General features: G+C 47.5%; 1 protein-coding gene across 1 annotated transcript in view; it reads right to left on the bottom strand.

Annotated features, from left to right (window-relative positions):
* Positions 1-16,679, bottom strand: part of TBC1D22B (TBC1 domain family member 22B) — a 455,793-nt gene extending 439,114 nt beyond the window's left edge. The window contains exon 1 of the mRNA XM_069633426.1: positions 16,483-16,679. Within this exon, the coding sequence (XP_069489527.1) occupies positions 16,483-16,538 (56 nt within the window). The 5' untranslated portion in view covers positions 16,539-16,679. The remainder of the gene's footprint in view (positions 1-16,482) is intronic.
* Between the last annotated feature and the right edge of the window lie 4,308 nt (positions 16,680-20,987).

Genomic DNA, 20,987 nt, shown 5'->3' with positions numbered 1-20,987 from the left:
AGCACCTGCTTTTTCTGCAGCGGGCAAGACGGACTGGCACTGCACTTCAGACGGTCATTGATCGAAAGCTGCAGCAAAGAAGTATCTTGTGCTATCTTGTTTTGGGCGATAGCGCAAGCAAGCTTATCATTAGGGGACCGTGTTGAAGTAGTGCAGGAATCGCTAGAAGACGTTAGTTTCAAGTCTACATCGGTCATTTTTAGCCCTTCAGGGGCTTTGCTCAAAGCACTACCAACCCGTGTCGTCAGAGTTGACTTTTGTGAAATTAAGGGGGCATTGAGCATGAGTCCAGAGTGACCGACACCTTCTTTGTTTATTAGGCATGACACTAAACTTTCTGGAGACACCCCAGATTGCTCCAGCGAGGCCGTTCCACTTTCCTGATGTTCACTAGGGACACTGAAAACTCCAGTGCTTACAGCACTAGGGACAGAGTCAGTCGAAGAAAGGCCTCCCATGGAGTTGGCGAGCTTCTGCATTGGAAGGACAGCGCGTCCAGTAGTCTTTAGTTGCATAGTTGAAGTGTGCGCTCGAACCAGCGGGCTCTCATTTACATTGAGCTTTTCCTGTGTAGCAGAAATCGCACTTATTATTTCTGCATCCGTCAAATCAAATGGCGAAAACATTTTGAAAGGATGAGAATGCGTGGCTGGAGCCACTTTTGATAACACGTGCTCCGTTGACGGCGACTTCAGCAGCGGGAGTGGCATCGGCACAAGGTCAGCAAGAGAAAGCATAGATAGTGGTTTTACCAAGGGCTTATGTATAGTCGCGCTAAGCCTATTGTGGTCCAGACTAGTGCTTGCAGACGCCGCTGCACAGCTTTCAACCAGAGAGGCAACGTCATGATGGACCTGTGCAGTTGTTCGTATCAATTGGACAGGCGCTGCCATAGCATCCGGAAGCGCTGGGGGGGCCTCCTTCGAGCAAGTAGCAGGCTTACCTTGTGACTACTGGCCGACCGCTGCATTGTTTGGCAGGGGAGTCCATGGATTAAGCATCCGACGCTGTAGCAAAGTCTTATGACGTGTCTGAGGCCCCCCAACGCAGGGGCCTTCTGCATTGCAGCCATCGGCCCTTGAATATAAAGTTGGCCCCGGCCCCTGGGCAAACTGGGCGCGCCGGGACTCCGCGCCGGGACGCCGCGCCGGGACGCCGCGCCGCAATGCAGGCTTTATGCAAATCCACTAGTAAAAGCAGAAAAGGGACTCACAAGTCGCTGCAGCTCCTCACAGTGTTACACACACACAGAGTCTCTGGGCAAACTGGGACTCAGCCGGGACTGTTTTTAAAGAGGAGTTCAATTCAAGGGCAGTTGCAAGAACAAACACTGCTAATAAATCAAGTGGCTGAAGGTACACTTGGTTAAGACATTTCTATTATATAAATGGCTGATTTACAGCTACAAGTAAACCATTAACGTTCAGAAGATTGCTTGGGAAAACAGATCAGCACCATGAAATCCCATGGTTTGTTATTTAACTCAAAAAGATACCTGAAGGGTCTTTTTTGGGGCAGTGAGGGGCACTAGCCACAGAGCAACGGACCCCCTATCTTTTTGCTTTGTTTTTGAACTTGTTCTGACTTTTTGAGGGTTGGGGGGGGGGGGGCACGGTGTAAAGTGTTCAGCTTCAATTCCCCTGCATTTTGCTCATTTGTTAGACCTTCAGACTACCAGTACTGGGAAACTAAGTTTCCGTTTTGTCTTTCGCGTTTTAACATTGCACACAGCATCTTACAATGCAGTGCAACAGGGTATCAACCTAGCTGTTTACATTTGGGATTTTTGGTTACTTTGAAATGTGCCTAAAGACAAGCTGGTGGCATATATATTTTTGTGCGACTCTAGTGTGCACATTCGCATTTACCGCATATGGTTAGTAAACGTGGGTAGTGCTCTTAAAATAGCCACACCACAAGATTATACTTGTTCTTTGGCCATATTGTTGTTTGGACTTCCTGCCATGCCAGGAAATCCCACATAAAGGTCATGCACTTGCCCAGAAAAGCTACTGCTTTTGCGGGCTCGCGGTGCCTTTGTATGTGCATGGCTAAGGAAGCGGGTGGGCGTTCTGGTCCCTCTCCACATCTGTGGTGTAAGTGAGTCTAGGGGTGGTGCATGAGAAAACAATCGTCCCAATTTGGACAACTACGGGCTGTTTGAATGGTGCAGATCCTTACCATTAGTGGATTTGGACTGGCTGCTAGGGTTGATTTTGTATAGGAAGAGGGTTCCGGCACCCATTTTTAAGACCGGTCCAAGCAGGATTGAGGCGGCTTGTGAAGGATTAGAATATTATCTGGAAAGATTTCAACCGAAGGGGGCCCAGGGTAGAGATATGAGAACATTTTATTTTTTTGGATTTGTAAAGCGCACTAACAGCCCATGAGCATCGAGGTGCTGTTGCAAGTGTGTCTTAGTTACAGGAATCCTTTGATCATGGTTACAGTGAGAGTGTAGCATGACAGTGCGATTTTAGGAGGTTACATACATAGGTGGTTACAGGTTTAGTAAATCATAGAGAAAAATGAAGATTTCATCTCGTAGATGGGAGAAGCATGCAGCCTGGGTGGAAGCAAAAGGGTCCAATAGGGCTAACACGCTTGTCTTGCACATGTCGCATAGTATTCGCGTACAGCTTTCAGCCTCATGTGCCACTGCTGCCATGCACAAGACGTAACATGTATCAAGGAAGTGACTGGTGTGTGCCCCCATAGCTCAGCACGCCCCTGGACCTTTTACAATAGTAACAAATGTTTGTCTTCTGCCCACCCTTACTTCTTATCCCACCCCTCCACCCAAACACTATCTGAAATGTTGTCAGGCCCAGTACTGTAGTCGCCTGTCTGTTCCCATTTCCTTCCCATCTATGTTTTAGCGGTATCTGAAATGTTGCTAGGCCGAGTATGAAAATTTCACATTCTTGTTGTTCATGGCCTGTAAGAATGTTTTGTATTTTCCCTTGTTCCCTTCCTTGTCGTGAAGCGCTTTTAAATAGATTAATATAGCGCCTATACACAATGTATCATATCAGTGTTGGAGTCAAGTATCCCTCATAGAAGAACAGCCGACTGAAGATCTGAAGAAGACTCCTAAAGTCTCTGGCGGATAGCTCAGGGGAAACGCGATCGCCTGGGAAGCAAGACCACACAGATTCAATCCCATGGTCCGCGCTCAGAAACCACTGAGTATTCAACGCGTTATACAAATCATATACAAAAGAAGCCCAGGATCCCTTCCTGCGCCTGGCTCGGTGAAGCCCCAATGGAACTACCTGATCTGCGAAGGCCCTGTGTGGTGCTCCAACCCCTAGACTAGTGAGACCAACCAATCTTGTGTTGGTTGTGTGGGGAAGGAAAGAAGTGCCTGGGGGGAGGGGTGCAGTTAACTCACAAGTGCAGCCAGTGTCTGACTCATAAGTGCAGAGAGAAGGGTCTGTAGGGTTGCAGATGCATACCCATAAGTGCTTGGGAGCCCGGAGGCAACGCGAGGGCAACTGGATGTGCAGGAGCCTGGGCCAGAGTTCAGAGGGTGACCAGTGCACGAAGCAGTCAGGTGTATCAGCAGGGAATAGGAAGAGAGAAAGCGAAAAGGAAGGTCTTGAGTTGCTTCCAGAACCGGAGGTGGTTCTGCTCAAGTTTGAGAGAGGCAAGGAGGCTGTTCCAGAGGGAGGCCCCAGCTGAGGAGATAGATCTGCCACAAAATCTCTGCTGGAGAAGCGTCTGACACTCAGAGTTGGAGGAGGATGTGCTCGAGAAGGAAGAGGTTTTGGAAGGGAAAGTTGGAGGTAGAGTGGTCCCAGGCCCCAGAAAGCCTTGTGGACGATGTAGAGGGTCTTGAACTTGATCCTTGCAGCCACGGGGAGCCAGTGAAGAGATTTCAGAGCTGAAGAGATACAATCCCTGGGCTTGAGGCTAAGGACAAGTCTTGCAGTCCTGTCTGGATATGTTGTAAAGGTCAAAAAGTAGAGGTAGGAAGATTTAAAAAGAGGCTGTTGCAATAGCCCAGCCTAGAGAGGACCAGAGCTCGGAAGACAGTGAGCTTCTCGGAGAAAGTGAGAAAAGGTATAATACCTCTGAGGAGGTGCAGCTGATAGTTTGAATTCTTAGAGACAGAGACGTGAGGAGAGAAGGAGAGGGTGGAGTCGAAAATAACACCAAGGTTCTTAGCCTCACAGGAAGGAGCAGGAAGAGGGCCCAGAGTGGGCAGCCAGAGAGAGGAAAGGAGGGAGCTGGGATCTCACTCCTACTAGCATTAAGGCAGAGATTATTGGCGGCACACCATTCCTGAATCACGGCCAGATAGTCTGGTATGATACAAGCAGAGGTGGCTGAGGGAAACCTGAAAGGGAGCAGAGTGTCAAACGCATTAATATTGAAAATTGCGGCAGAAAGTAATGATGCAGTGGGCAAGACGTGCCAGGTAGTGGTTGAAGAGCCAGAGAGAGGTTAGAACCCTGGGGAACACCACAAGCAGATAGAGACAGAAGAGAGGAAAGACCCCAGTTGGACCCGAGAGGATCAGTCGATGAGAAAGGCGGTCTACCAGGCCAGGGCCTGATCAGTAATACCAAGATTGTCGGAGGCAATTGAGCAGGATGGCATGGTTGACCGTGTCAATAGCGGAGGATAGATCGAGGAGAGAAGGGAGATTAAAGTCAAGATTGGAAGTCTTCACTGGTGTTCAGGAGAGCAGTTTCTGTGCTTCTGACAGCTCTGAAGCCAGACTGGTGGTCATTCAGGCAACCAACAGATTCAGTATGTAGATTAAGTTGGGAGATGCCCAACTTTTTCAAGAGTTTGCTTAGGAAAGGAGTGAAGGAGATCAGGCAGTGGTCGAAGTGAGCAGGAGCCGTGCTCCTCTACTTTCTTTAAATTACCTTTTACAGCTGCTATACTTTTATTTTAAAAAGAAACTGTTCCGGAATGGTTTCATTTTAAAATAATAGAGTAGGAAGAAGTTGAAACTTGTACTTTCAGTGCACTGCACGGAATGTTCCCTTAAACAGTAGGTTCAAGTGTTGGGGGGGGGGGGTGTATTCTGTGTGGGAGGGGACATGGTGATGGGGTTTGTGGGAAGCGGGGGCAGGCCAGGAGGGAACATAGCTCCACTACTTCTTTTCGTACACTTGGACCACTGAGATCAGGCGATAGTTAGCGGGAGACGAAGGATTGGCCGAGGGCTTCTTTCGAAGGGGGTGCACACGAGTGTGCTTCAGGGGGAGGGGAAAGTTCCAGTGGCAAAGTAGTGATTGCAGAAATCGGCCAAAGCTGGGGCAAGGGTGTCCATGTGATCCTTGATGGTTCTGGATGAGCGGGGGAGAACCCGCTTTGACGAGACTTAATAGATCGGACTGGTCTAGAAACATCATCTGGGTGAAAAGGGGGAATGGAGGAGAGACGGCCTCATACGGGTCAGGAGTTTAAGAGGAGGAAGAGGAGGTAGGGGAAGAGTGGGTAAACCGGATGTACTGAGTTTTAGTAGTGAAATGAGAGGCCAAGGCCGTGCAGAGAGCCTGGGAGGAAACAGGAGAAGTAGAGACTGCAGCAAGATTGCCCAGCTCCTTGCAGATTTTGAAAAGTTCAGCCGAGTTGTTAGATGCTGCAGAGATGTGGGATTGGATGTAGGCACTCGTCTTAGAGCCTACTCAGAGCTCTCTTCTTGGTTTCACATTGTCCTCCATAGGATAACATTGAGAACAAGTCTCTTTGTATCCTTCCATTCCACTGCCTTTTCTGATCGTCGCACACTAGCAGTGAAACCTGAAAGATAACACATTTGTGCATCTCTTCTCTTGAACAATCACCAACACAAGTACTTTATCTAAATCGGATACATTCTTGGGAGTAGCATTGTAACTTTTGAGCACAAGTCCACACACTCTTCATAGGGACTGGGCTTCTGAAGCTAGTTCATATTTCTTGTCACTTGGTTCCATCTTACTGCAGTACTTACCTTCTTTTATTTAGTCACCAAATGCATGTGCAATAGTATCACCCTTCATTTTTGTGTGTGTGTGTTTGAGGCCTAGAATAATTATAGTATTTGTATACATTATTTTCTAAAATTAATTGTTTTGTGCTTCACTTTGCGGGCTCATTGTGGAACCCTGACCCCACTCGTGCTCTCCTGAGAATAGCCTCGACTGTTCTCCATAGCTACCTTGATTGGGTTTTGGCTAACTTCAGAGTTCCCGGTTAACTAGAACTAGGGTGGCCTCCTAGAATCTGTCCACCAGGCCAGATTCTAGAAATCCATCTTAACATTAGTCAAAATGGGGCATGGCTACAGAGCCATGTGAAGAGACGCGATTCCGTGGGCTCCTGCAATCCTTTAATGATCCTGGGTATCGGCTGAGACCACAGAAAGCAGAGCTGTATAAAAATGCTTAGGCAAGCATATGACTATGTAAGGAGAGAATGTAAATAATACAGACTCGAGATAGTACCTGCTACGTGAAATGTGAGCCGGAGAAGAAAGAAGCGTTGGTGGAAGTAAAATGGCGACCAGCTGGAACAAAGGACAGCCCTGGTAGGCTCCGGCAAGTCAGACAGGAAGAGCGGACACATATGGAAGTTGGAAGAGACCTTGTGGGGCACAGGAGAAGTGAGCGGACGCCCGTGTGGAGTAGAGCCACAACCTGCACTGAAGGGTGAAGTGCGAGGGCCCCCGCAGCGGCGACAGCACACCCGAACACACTGGAGTTGCGAGGTAATAGTTTTGCATAACATTGCTCGGGAGAGATATGAGCGGATGCCGTGCAGCTGGTAGCAAGACAGTGCACCATGGGTTAACAACGTGTGAAGCAGCTGAGGCATAGCGAAGGCCCAGGGTCGTATGATATCATGGCCGCAAGGATCTTTTTGAATTCATAGTAGGCACCGCTAACGCACCAGCACAGCTAGTGGATACTAGATACATGGTAGCAAGACGCGGACGGCGCACTTTGTAGCAAAGGGAGCAGGAAGGAGGAGCCCGTTCCCCACTACACGAAAAGAGTAGGCCCAGGGTAATTCTATTGAGTTGGATAATTTGTGGCAGGGGGCAGGAACAACAAAGGGGGAACGTGGACGAGGCTTCCATTGAATGAAGGTCTGATACAGCAAGCAGGCTGCAGACACCAATACTAGCCGGAGATGTGGAAGAGGAGCAGCACTGAGAGCGTAATAGTACAGCATCGCGGATAAGAGCTACGCCCGGAGGAGAACACATAACGATGGAGGCACCGTCTGCGACACGATCCTAACCGCAGCAAGGGGACAAAAACCCTGCGCACACTGGAAGGCAACCAAATTGGGGGGCGATCTATGTTTCAACAGACAAGGTGGAAATGAACAATTGGTGCACAGCGGGAAGGCATGTCGGGTCATCTGGGCCCATAGAGCAAGAGCAGGCCTGACAAGACGACAGCGGTTATATTCTGGTGCGCAGGCCAGTCACAGACTTGCCCAGGAGAAGACGACAACGTGCAAGGATAACATGACGGCGAGGTGGTGCGGAAGACATCGGGAGCAACAGGTAAGAACTGCACGACCAGATTGGCTGTAATGCCACAAGGGAGCATGTAATAAACACATAGCACACCGAGCTGCAGCAGCGCAGGGCCCCACTGTGCGTGCAACAGTGGAATCTGGCAAACACCTGCAGGGCTCCTAGGACCACACAACGAGGTGGACAGGTCAGTGGGCGATTGTCTAGAGGGGATGACGGGCTCAACACACAGAGCCTAAAGGGAGCTTGCACATACTGGTGACTTAAAGGAAGATACTGCTAAAGAAGACTGCCGCAGGGGCGTGAAGCCCACAAAAAATAAGCACACTGTATGCAAGGTGGGCGCCATGGTAGCCCAAGAACATAAGTTTGCACGCATAAGGGCACCCAAACCAAAAGGCGGCCATCACACCGACTGTCCTATCTATAAATCGAGACTGACAAAGGCCCGGCTATGACAGTGGGCACGCAGAGCAGTCCAACCTAGGTGAAACAGGGCCCAGGATCCACAAACAATAGAGGAGTGATCATCACACAAAGGTCCAAGGAGAACACACGACGTTGAGTGCTGTGGGAAACACCAGCAGAGAAGCCGACTAATAAGAACGATATAATAGACAAGGAATCGTACCATTTCGGTCTCGATAGAGGCAGGTGCCAAAGGGAGATGTCAAATAAAAGCAAAGGGAAACAATCCTCCATTAAGATATTTGCTAAGCCGTCACAAACAACAGACAGTGTGAAGAATACAGCACGGGAAATGCAAGGCAAGGAGGTTCCCGGAAGAGGAGACCAGTAGATACTGGAATTTAAGATAGCTGTGGTCAGGATCGACATGAACCTCTTGCGACAGGATGTCGGAGCACTGTCAGAACGTACAGGGGTGTTGGAAAAGAGGTGCAGGCTAACAGGAGCAGCTGCAACGAGAACTCCCAAGAAGTCTCCATACTGCAACAGCAAGTGAGAAATCTCCAAGGAAGAGCAGAGGAAGCAGAAGGACGTGCAAGAAGGAACAATGTAAGAATCGTAGGGCTGCCGGAGGGGCAGTGGGGGCTCAACCCCGACAGATTTCATCGAAACCATGCTGCTGCAAGAAATAGGAGCCGGAACACTCACCCAGGGATTTACAGTGGAGAGGACGCATAGAAACCTAACAAGGAAGCCACCGCCGGGAGCCCCACCCCGACCGATAATAGCTTGGATCCTTAACTACAAAGTCAGGGAGAAAATCCTGGAACACTTCTGCAAAGGGGGAATGATTTGCCAATCATCATCGACCATCACTGCATACCCTGATTATACTTTCCAGGTGCAAAAACAGAGGATGACCTATGTGGCAGTCAAGAGGAGGTTACGAGCAGCTAATCTCAAATACATGTTGCTATACCCGGCGAGACAGAAGGTTCTATACAAAGACTGAGCTGTCTTCTTTGAGACGCCAGAAGATGTGGACAAGTGGATGGAGACAGTTAACTTGCCGACCAAGAAAGAAGACCAGATGGGAGTGATAAGTCAACTTATTGTTTTGAAAATACGCATCTTAACTGCATGGTAGCTAGTTCAGAATGATCCAATATTATTAAGTTGAAAGGTCACTGTGTTAGGGCTTACATGTGGCAAAATGCAGGAACCACTGGTGCCAACAACAAGAGCGGTACCAGAGGACACTCACCTTACCACGTACTTTAGTTAGGTAGGATACTAGTAGTTCAGTATCCTCCTGCTGCCCTACGAACACCGGCATTAGGGCAGGGTTAGGAGTGAGATGCAGGGAGGCCTGATCTCTGAGATAGGAGCTGTGCAAATGTTGGAGATTGTTGGGAAGACGGGAGTTGGCCTACAGATACGCACAGGAGGGGCAATGACATGGTAGAAAGGGGAGAAGAAACAGCTGGAAGAAATGGGGGCACTCAAGATAGCGACCTGGAATGTTAGGGGCTTCAACAGCTACATTAAGAGGAATCGGGTAATGGCATATTCGAAACGGCAGAAAATAGATACAGCCCTCCTGCAGGAGACTCATTGCACTAAAGACAGATAGGCTACCTTGGCGCGGAAATGGGGAGGAGTGACCCTGGGCACAACATACTCAGCATACGCCAAGCGGTCCTCATATGGGTAGCACGAACAGTCCCTTTTAAGGTCCATTAGACCTATCAGGATGCAGACGGCAGGATGGTAGTATTATGAAGGGTGGTGGAAAACAAGGAAATGTGTGTCATTAACACGTACACCCCAAATCAGGACACGCCGCCCATTTTAGATACTTATATCCCAAGATAGTGTGCCATCTGATATGGAGAGGGGATTTTAATTGTACGCTGGACCCAGCACTGGATAGATCGGATGTTAAATTTGGTAATCCAGCCCCCTCGGCTAAAGCTTTGAAGACGCTGTTGCATGCATTTAAGTTGGCTGATGTATGGCGAACGAGGGACCCGCAAGACAGAGTATACTGAACTACACAGCTTCCAATAACCTCTATACCTGACTAGATTATGTGTTTGTGTGCGAAGAAACTCTGGGGGAGGTGATAGGGGCGGAATACAAGACAGGGGTACTCTCGGACCACATGGCAGGCCCTTCCCCGACAAGCGAGGATCACAACATGGAGACTAAGGGTGGAGGCTCTCAGATATCAGGAAGGAATACTTTGTGCATAATGCTGGGAGCGTTGAATCTGCAGGTACACTGTGTGAGGCCTTTAAAGTGGTGGCAGGAGGAGCAGCTCTAGCAAAGTCGAAAGGGATGCAGGACGTCATTTTACAGGATTTACAGAAAGTGAAGGGTAGATTGGAAGCCATTGCTCAGACTGCAACTAGGTCCCCAGAAGAGGCATTGGAGGTGGCTAGCCTACAACAAGAGTGCTGGGCACATTGGAATAGGTTAGGCAAGTTAAGATGCAGGAAGTATGCAGAGACACAACACTCAGGAGACAAGCCAGGGCGGTTGCTAGCATGGCTCTACAAGAGCGACAGCAAGCGAGAGACAATCAGAGCAATTGTGGGTACTGACAGTTGTGAGAGACGCAAGAAGGGGTGAATCAATGTTTTTATGAAGAAACCTCAGAGTGTGATATGGCAGAGATACAAGAGGCAGTTAGACATCAATTTCCCCAAAATAAACGATGAGGAGAGAGAAATGCTGGAGATCCCCATCACGATAGAAGAACTAGAGTATGTGATAAAAGACCTACCGTCGGGGAAAGCCCCAGGCGCGGATGGGCTTCCCAGTTAATTTTACAAGAATACAGGATGGAAATCCTGGCTCCACTGCTGGCAATGCTGAACAAGGCACTGGACACAGGCATACCGGAGAGTCGATTATCCTTCCCCTCCTTAAACCAAACAAGCCGGACACAGACTGCAGATCGTATAGGTCCCTATCATTACTGAACCAAAATGGGAAGATCCTTACGGCTGTCATGGCACATCAACGTAAACCGGTCATAGCCAAGCTTATACATTCGGACCAGACGGGATACGTCCCACAAAGGAACATCACCAATAACTTGCGGGGATTACACCACATATAGACTGCACCGAAGGGGAAACGCAGCAGTTTGCAGTGGCGTCACTAAATGCAGTCAAGGCGTTTGACTCGGTCAGATGGCCCTGGCTGGTGGCGGTGCTAGAAAGGTTCAGTATTGGACCCACATATATTAAATGGGTACTATTGTTGTATAATGAACCGATGGCGAGGGTCAAAACTGGCACAATTATCTCAGAACAGTGGTAGTTAAGCAAGGGCACCAGACAGGGATGCCTGTGGTCCCTGATGCTTTTCATTTTAGCATTTGAACCACTAGCCGTCTATTTACGGGAGTAATATGGAAGGGCCGGCATAGTCACTCCAGGATGGGTCACTTGATTTCACTGTATGCGAATGACATGCTCCTGTACGTGCAGCACCCAGAGCCAAACTTGCAATACATTCTTGATGCGATGGAACAATATGCGGCCCAGTCAGGAATAATATTCAGTCTTTTGTTCCCATTGGGGAGGATATGTCTGTATGCCCGTGCTGCCCATTAAATGGGTTACAGATACATTTAGGTACCTGGGAGGGGGGGGGGGTCGATCAGGATCCTAAGATAGAGCATGCACAGAACACATTGAGGGAGCGAAGGACAGTATGGCAAACTCAATGTCTTTTTGGGCCCGATTGCCGTTGTCCATGATGGGGAGGGTGGCATTGTTTAAGATGGTGGCTTTACCGAGACTCCTTTATTATTTTGCAAAAGTCCTGTATGCGATACCGAAAAAGTTTTCACAAAATTGCATAGTATGCAGGGGCTTCCTGTGGCATAACGCACAGTACAGGGTGGCATTATGGAAACTCCAGAACCCACACGAACAAGGGGGAATAAAAGTGCCCAATTTCAAAGCATATTTCGTCACTAGTCAATTGCAATATGTAGCCTGATGGCTGTCCGACGAACAAACGCCCGAATCCCGGTTACTGCAGGCAGTGAGGTACCCGTATTTCCTGAATTAAGTGATATGGATCTCCGACCCTGGCGTAGCTCGCACATCCACGCTGATGCAAATGGGGTGCGTGATGTGGTGCAGTGCCTGCCAATTGCTGGGGAACACTACACCGTATTGCCCACAGATACCGCTGGTAGCGATGGAAAGGGCGGGTGAACAAACAACTGAGAATGAATGTGAGGAAGTACTGGGAACCCAGTGGTGTGGTGACAGTGGGAGATGTGTTGGAAGAGGGGATTCCCAAAGAGTTTGTCAAACTTATGGAGGACACTGGGGAGCACCAGCAGGAACATCTCACATTTCTGCCTGCTACGGAATCTTAAAAGACAGATGGCCAGATACTGAGGCGCCCCTGCACTCAGACAAGACAATAGAGACGTTTTATGATGTGTCGGAAGGTGGACATGAAGTCACACATATATGAGCTACTGATGGCAAGGGACGGCAAAGAGTTGGGGTGGACGAGGCAGGACTGGGAGGTAGACTTACAAGAACCAACATTGGATGCAACAAGAACCAACATTGGATGCAACGTGAGGGAGAGCTCGGAAGTATCAAAAAGGTTTCTAGAAATGCAAGGCTCCAACAGATCCAATTAAATGTTACTCACAGAGCGTATTTGACCCTGCACAGAATAGCTAAGTCCAATCAGGCGACAACACAATCATGCCCGAAGTGCCTAGAAGTCAACGCAGATCTGGTGCACATGCTCTGGGCCCGCATAGAAATCGGTAAATTCTGGGAGAGGTGGCCCAGGTACTAACAAAGGCGGAGATTACTCTTGAGATTGGATCCCCCCCTAGCATGCTTATTAGGGGGCTTTCTGAGACCGAAGAGGACTAGACATGCGAGTAAGCGACATGCGAGTAAGCTTAAGGATCTGGCGTATATACTAGCGAAATGCAGGGTAACGATGGGTTGGAAAGCAAATGCGAGGCCAGCAGTACAGGTGTGGTGGAAGGATTTGTTAAAATGGACAAATGCAGAGACAGTGGTGTGGGAAGAGGCGCGGGCCGAGACACAGAACAGGTGGGAGGGAGGAGTGGATGCATGGAAACAGCTGATAGGGGATGTAGCCACTTCTGTAGAGGGTGCTAAAGAGAAACAGACCACTCCTGAACATGGAGGGGAGGAAGTAGATAGAATTAATGGGGTGCGAAGTATGCTGGGGTCGGGTGGAACAGGCTAATTTGATTTGAAGTGTATAAAGATGTATATGTTATTGCAAGTCTAACTTACTATGGTTATTGAAAATAATAATTGTTTAAAAAAAAAAAAACGCAAACAGTCAAAATCATTCTACAATCTGGTCACTTCCCAGACATATGGCCTGAAGGACTGCACCTATATGGAGATGCCATAGACCTAAACAATTACAGTGAACCTAGTTATGCTGACCTCAAACTAAAAATGGAAGTAATCATGCACCTTGCATCGATTAATAAAGATGATCTTGTGGCTGGTCTTCCGTCTTTCAAGTGTACATTTCAGCAGTATAATTGGTGCCTTATGTTAGATCAAATGGGCAAGAGTAAGACTTACGAGTACTCAAAATTTCACAGAAAATGGGTGATAGATCTTGCTATTTGGAGTTTCCTTGTAATTGTTCACGCAAGACATATATGCGCTTTAAAATCAATCACCAGCTTACTAATGAAAGGACTAAATGTTTGAAGCAGGAGGACATAAGCCCAATTTATGGACGGTGTTGTTTCTGTACAGATACCTCTGCATTGGAATCTTTAAAGCATTTAACCATATACTGTGAGTTTTTTTAAACTCTTAGATATAGGACTTTTGGATCTCATCTATCCTTGACATCTTGGTTAAGCAGAGAAAGCCTATGGGAAAGTTGTATGTGGGGATTCTATCAAATGTTACTGCTCAAACTGATTCCATTCCTGAATGTTATTCAAGCTAATTTGGATTTAAAGAACAATCCAGTGTTGCAGATGGAGACTTGAAAGTGTACAGAGCGTTAAATTAACTCAGAACTATTTAAGATATTGGTTGGAATAAGTGGTTTTATGCTTTAATGGAATATAACAGATAAAATTGATTTCATTTTTCATATGTATTTTGCAATTATTACGTTTTGTAAAGGTTTTTAAACCTCATACAACAAAAACTGAAATTCCTGATGCAAAGTTATATTAGGAGTCAACTAGAATTCACTCAAAACTGCACCACAGACCAGATCCTCACCTTGCAGGATCTGATCAGCAAACATGTAAAAAGCAAAAGCAGGGGAACAGCATATTTGCTTGCTTTATAGATTTCTGAAAAGACCCCAATTCAATCTGGTGCATAGCACTAAACTTTCAAATTACTGCAGGCTGGAATTGTGGTGGGCTTATGACATAATAAAATCCATATTCAAAACGGCAGTGATGGCTGGACAATTTGGAATTAATCCTAACCTCTGCTCTGGACAACCCTCCAGGCCATCGTTCTTCGCCTGCCCAGCCACTACAAAAGGGGAAGACCATATACAAATCAGGCCTGGTCAGACCCCAAAAGGGCAGTCCAACCCAAACTGGTTGGTCACATCCCTTCTGTACGAGACCACAAGCATCCCCAAACATGTTTCGGCCTTGTTGGGCCTCATCAGCGAGGAGTACCTTGGGCCTCTAGGCCCAGCATCCAAGCGACCCATGTCTGGACATAACCACATATGCAAAACAAAATGTGATTTGGAATAATAAAATCTGTATACAACTCAATTAGATGCAAACTCGGTACAACAAGTGAGAATAGGGAGCTCAAACCTGTTCAGTTTCGTCATCAATTACCTCCTTACGTTGCCTGGGGTATCCCAAACCACAACTGTGAGACTGAATGCCTCAGAATAAAATGCCTGCTATATGCAGATGACCTGGTCATACTGGCACCCACAAAGGAAGGACTACAACATAATCTTAACACTCCTGGAAGTGAAGGAAAAAAATAAAAACCCACACAGAGTATTCCAACAAATATTTCAAATGATTTGTTTAATGGCACAAACTGTGTGTCTTTTACACACAACGCTTACCAAGTTCTCAAAATAAGTCTAGCATGAATCCCTTCTGAGCAAGTAATGTAAACGGTGCTCTCTTCTCATTTCATTTGTTACAATACTTACCATAAAACAATAAAGGTCTACAAACCACAAGACGTATACCCATTTGGTCAGTGCCTGCTTACGAAAGTGAGGCCTGTGTCTTCTCCAAAATACTTGTAAATCATCAATGAATTTCTCTTGCTTTACGAAAGTCTGGCAAAGTGAACCCTAATTCGGGAACAGATCTTGGAGACTGCCAGGACTAGGGGCTCAGACACCAGGCCTCCATTGGAAGGTGCTCTGGCAATAGAATGTTTGCCAGAGGGCAGCTGTCTTTTTTCCAGCACAACTCCTTCCCTGTCGAGAACATATTACAGAATCGCAGAGGAACAATTTGCTAGGGCTAAGAAAAAGCCCTAAAGAATAAATAAACCATGTACATCTAGCACATAAGAACGATACACAATACTGAGACAAAATGTAAAACAGGCAGACTTCGGAATTAAGAATATTAGCAGCAAAACACTCACCAAATACTAACTACAAACTGGATACAGAGACTGTTCAACCGAGCTCAAACAAGGAGCTCGGGGATTACAAACGGTCAACAATGTGTTTTAGGAGAAGTTCCGACTAAGAAACTGTGCTGCGCACAAAGATATTTTGGCCACTTATTTCCCTACATTTTGCGAGCGCAAAGAAGTAAAACAAGACAAGAGTAGTGCAACATCACGGAAAACAAACAAATAGCAGCGAGACCAGCAAAATAGGTCTAGACATGATACCAAAAAGGACTAATTGCATACCGGATCATGGATCTTTAGGGGCGGGGGTTTAAGGTGAAAAACAAAAAGATCCCTACTTTATGGAATGTTATGTACCCCATGCCGGTAAGATAGCTCAGCGGGGTAGGCACGTGTTGCTATGATCGGCAGGGTCAACTCAGCCTTTCATCTTCCGAGGTCGATACAGTGCGCACCAATTTCGATTGGGTAATAATAGTGTATACAAATGTGCTATGCCTATCAATTAGCGTTAAAATAACAAAATCAAATAACTGTTTAATTTGGGAACATACAATGTCCTACTAATAAAGTAGGTTAAATTGTATTGAGGAATAGAATGGTCATTGTGCGCAAAAAGATGAATGTGTAATATTCCCAAAATACCAATCTAGATAGGCACCCTCATACACTCAACTATTTAATGTAGCCATCAACCCAGCCAGGGACTTCTGATGCGCCCTTACCTTCTCCACAACTCCCCACAAAGGACAACTCTTTGGTTTCTGACGGATTAGCCCACTGAACTTATAACTAGATTCCTTTCAATACTCTGGCAACCCTCTTTCTCTTCTACACAGCACCGGACTTTCTGCAATCCTCTCTTTACCCTAACTTCAATATTCCTCACAACCCCCCTCCTCCCTGTACCCGCCCAGGCCGACATCCATTCACCTCCCAGGAAGCTTGGCGCTGCGCTTCCAGAACTGCTTGCTGTTGTCAGCCGCCATGTTCTGGCACCCGGGCCGGGTGGACCGGGTAACCCGGGCGCTGTTTCCCTCAGCCACTTCCACTTCACCCGTAGGGCCCGGGCTCCGGCGCCGCCATCCTGGATCCGGGCACCAGGAAACAAGCCATTGGCTGTCAAGATTGAGTTGGCCGCTCGCAACCAGTGAGAAGACTCAATGCTGCGAGGTCAGTTCTGACGTCATGACCTGCCAGTTCTGGTGGGAGAGCCATGAATGTTGCCCTCAACTGCGCCCCCTAGTGCAGCAGGGCTCACCGCTGGCTCCCATTGGCGGAGCGAGCGAGCCTTCCCATTGGCTCTCGCTCTGCGAGTCGGTACGGAAGCACCCGAACTGACAGGTCACCAGGCGGGTAATTCAAACCTTTTCTGAGAAGAGGGAATAAATACTCTCAGATCCGTTCGAGCTGTGTCCCCAGCAGTGGCAGATTTAGGGCAAAGGGCCCCAAGTATGTGGGTCATGGAGGGGGAGCCTAGAGTGGGCGCCTAGAGTGGGCGGAGTTGCACAATGATTAACTTTAGGGACACACGTCGTGTTTATTAAGTTTTCTATGTCTGATTCTAGCTAGAGACAGATGGGCCACCACTCCAGGTTTTGCTGCCAGGGGTGGTAAAATTGAATGATCAGGGGTGGTAATATTGAATGATCAAGCCTGAATCTAATCTTGGAAATGATAGGGTTCAAGACAGTGGGAAGGGACAGAGGTGATATCACAGGAGATACTTTCAAGGCCAATGACATACATGTATCCCTCCCGATTTAGGCGGGATTCTCCCGATTTTGCAACTAAAAACTGCACTATTGTTTACTGTCTCACACCTAAAATTATTATATCGCCAATGTAATCCTATGGGGAATTGGGAAATTACCTTCTCCCGATTTCTGTGGGGAAATCTCCCTGTCAGGGGCTTGAGAATGTTGGCATGTCTGGCCAATGAGCTAGGCACATGGATGCAGAAGGAGAATTGGCAGAGAAATATGTAAGAACCTTCAAGGGGGGGGGGGGAGTCTTGTGGAAGGCTCTCATACAAGAACAGGAATTATACAGGCCCGACAGGGCCATAAAGTACGCGGACACCAGGGGTCAATTACACAGCTTTATGTTATCTTGACAAGTGGCCAACTGCCAAATACCAGACCCTGTGACCCGTTGGTCCCCGCCCCTTCCCCTATGTTAGGGAGAATTCTCTGTTTAGGCTGAATTTCCTAACCTAGTGAGTCCCCCAGCAGCTTTGCAGGATTTTTGGGGTTTATTTTTTTCTCCTGCCAAGAGTGAGACTCTTTTTCCCTCACTCTTGGACATGATTTGTGTGTGTTTCTTTGAATCTAGATGTGTTTAATGGGCTATGGGGTCTTTTACTCCATAGGGTTTCATGTGTTTTTATGATGTGTGTTACACAGCACCCTCCGTGCAGTAACACAGGGGTGTCATAGTGACCCCCCAGTATAGACTCCATACCCTGGGACTGACTACTGTCTCCCAGGGCATGTAAAGTCACCAATGAGTTTACTAGTCTTAAATTCTGAACAGAACCAGTACAAACCATCATATTGTGGACATACTGGCTGGGGCAATTCGATTGCCCCAGGGTCTGTTAGTCGATGGGGCACGTCTCCGTCCCCCCTGATCGAGTTCTGGCTGTTGGCAGTGGATAATACTTTTTATATTCAACCGCAAATATTTTCCTATGGGATTTCCCATTGTTTTAGGCTACTATCTTTATTTAATTATTTAAGGTAGCCTCGAACATACCGCCAGTTTATTTAATTAATATTAATTCTCCGGTTGGTATTTTTTGCCAAAACTTGATTCTAAAATGGCGTTTGTGTTCTCTTCTGTGACTCCAACCCAAGTCGAGCCCTTTGTTCCACTTTTTGGCGGGCTTCTCCACAGAAGCCCTCCAAAGTGGTGCCACTATGTCTGGGGTACTTAGGAGGGGTGGAGGGGAATTTAGGCACCCTGGACTGAGTTGCCTAGGCAACTCAAGTCGCACTCCGTCCTGATTGGCCCAAGTGGTGAGCCGGCCGGCTCACCACTTAGCATGTTTGAGTGACAGCTAGGCTGAGTGAATGGGGGTTTGCTGCATAAAAGCAGGGCTTTGGGGACTGGAACTTCAGAAGTCGCCACAGGACCTAAGAATCCGATGAGGGAGAAGCTGAGCCGACCTGCCACGACACCACGACCGGTGGAGCCCTGCTGGACCGTCTCACCACTTTTCCCAACGACAGAGGAGATCTCCCGCCGGAGAGTCTTCTTCCTTTGACTGGTGGGGATAACCAGTTTCACCGTCTTTTCGCTTTCCCGACGTATTTCGTGGCCGCCTTGCCCGTGCTAAGCACCCCGGCAACCGGGATACCCCGTTTTACCACGACCGCAAGATAAAGGTACCACCTTTTACCGGAAAACTCTGCAGCTGGTTTCTGCCCTGGTAGTGCAACGACCTGCATCTTTCCTCCACGTCGAGATCTTCTCTTCCCCTGGACGACGCCGCAACTTGCAACCACTACCAGAAACCACTGCCACCGCTGGAGGATCCTTCCCACTTAAGGTACCGTGTCCCGCCTGGCTTCCCTTGCAACCGACTGTACGGGGTAGATTTAGCCCCCGGCTTTCGAACCTGGGTTAGTCTGGGACACCCTGGTTAAACTTTTCTAAGCCTCTCTAAACTCTTCACTGAACCCTCTGCAAGACTTCCTAAGCCTAGTGTAACTGTGTGATCTTGGGCGCATTTGTGCTCTGCTCTCTCTAAGAGTGCGCACAGCCTTTGGACTTTGGCTCACCAGTGACTTTTTGCTCTCTGCCTTGCTAATAGTGTTCCTGAATCGTAGAGTGGTGTAATCCTGCATATTCTGTCTTTTTCCCTCCCTTTTTCACAACCTTAGTATAGTGCAATCTAGTTAAGCGCTCACCTCTGTATGAAAATAAGTGGTGTCTTACTGTGATTTTCTAATAAGGGAAAAGGGGGTGTATATATCATAATAGCAACTGTGCTTAGAATATTTTACAATAAGAGTGCTGGAGTGTTTCAACTGTGTGCTTATAAATAAATAATTATATACTTTGATACCAAAGCTCTGGTCAGTGTTTGCTTGTATTATTGTATCTGAGTGCCTATTGAGTATACTTTGCATACTGCCTAACTCTTCTTGAGGGAAGTCTAACTGCTCAGCCACAGCTACCAGGTAAATCTGGGTGGTACAGACTGCTACCAAGTGGGTTTACTGCTAACACCTGTAGTCTTAAATCTTTTGCAGTGGTCCCTAAGGGAACTGCACAGGTTTCTGCCTAACACCCTAGCCCAACGTTCCTCTTCATAACATGGCCCGAACTGTGGGCCACCTACATAACGATGTGGGAAGGACACAAGAGTCTTCTCCAGGAGTCAGACGTGACATCTCCATTTTAATAGTACAGCTTGACTCCTGTCTTTACCCCATTTCCTCAATCAGTCAGAGAGATTTTATGCGGCTGCGTTGGGGTTGTCGGGAGCATGGAGGTTCTTGGTCTGGTGAAAGGTGGCCTCTACTCTGTTCCTCATCTTCTGAGGATTCACTATCTCCTTGATACGAGTCCTCTGAGAATGATTCATCCGCACTGTTATTTGACAGCTCCCATTTTTCAGGTATGCGACTTGGAAGTCTCTTGAAACTAGATGAGTTTTGTGTCACATCCTGTTGGTGATCTCCACCTACTGTTATGTTGCCTTTTTTAGGTGTCACCATCAGCGTTTCATAGGCAAAGGTCGAGTCTTCCTTCCTGGCACCTGGCTGGCACATCACTACCTGGTCTCCCAGATTTACATCACACTCGTGCGCTTTTCTTCGTGTCAGCCCTTTCCTTCATCTTTTCCTTTTGTTCTTGGTCACGTTCCTTGACTTATTGTTCAAGGGGTGTGAGAGGCTGTAGACCTTGACTCTCAGGTAGTCTTGTTCTGATGACTCGTTGAAACATAAGGTCAGATGGACTCACTCCCGTAGTGCTATGAGGGGTGTGACGATAATCACGTAGTAGCTGATACAGCGCTTGCCAAAGGATTTGATGATCAGATGAGCTATCTCTCTTGATGTTGGACATTGGCCTGAGGCTATCTAGGCGTTATCTTGCGGCGTAGGAACCCCATATAATTGGCAAAGTTCTCAAAATCATGACTTGTGAATGGGGGTCTATTGTCTGATTTCAGATTCTTTGGTATGTCATATGTGGATAACATTCTGTCCATCGCTGGAATGACACACGTTGTTGATGTTGAATCAATGATCTGCGCATCAGGAAATCTAGAGTGTTCATCAATGAGTACTAATACATACTTTCCATTTTGTATTGGACCGAACAAGTCAACTGCTACTTCTTCTCACACACCCCCGGGAAGTTTTGACATTTGTAGTGGATTTGGGTGTGGTTGGGGAGCAACTAGTGCACATAATTCACATCCG

The sequence above is a fragment of the Ambystoma mexicanum genome, chromosome 13, assembly GCF_040938575.1.
Source record: "Ambystoma mexicanum isolate Mex_15411 chromosome 13, UKY_AmexF1_1, whole genome shotgun sequence".
Classification (NCBI taxonomy): Eukaryota; Metazoa; Chordata; class Amphibia; order Caudata; family Ambystomatidae; genus Ambystoma; species Ambystoma mexicanum.
This window is presented reverse-complemented; position numbering and strand designations above follow the sequence as displayed.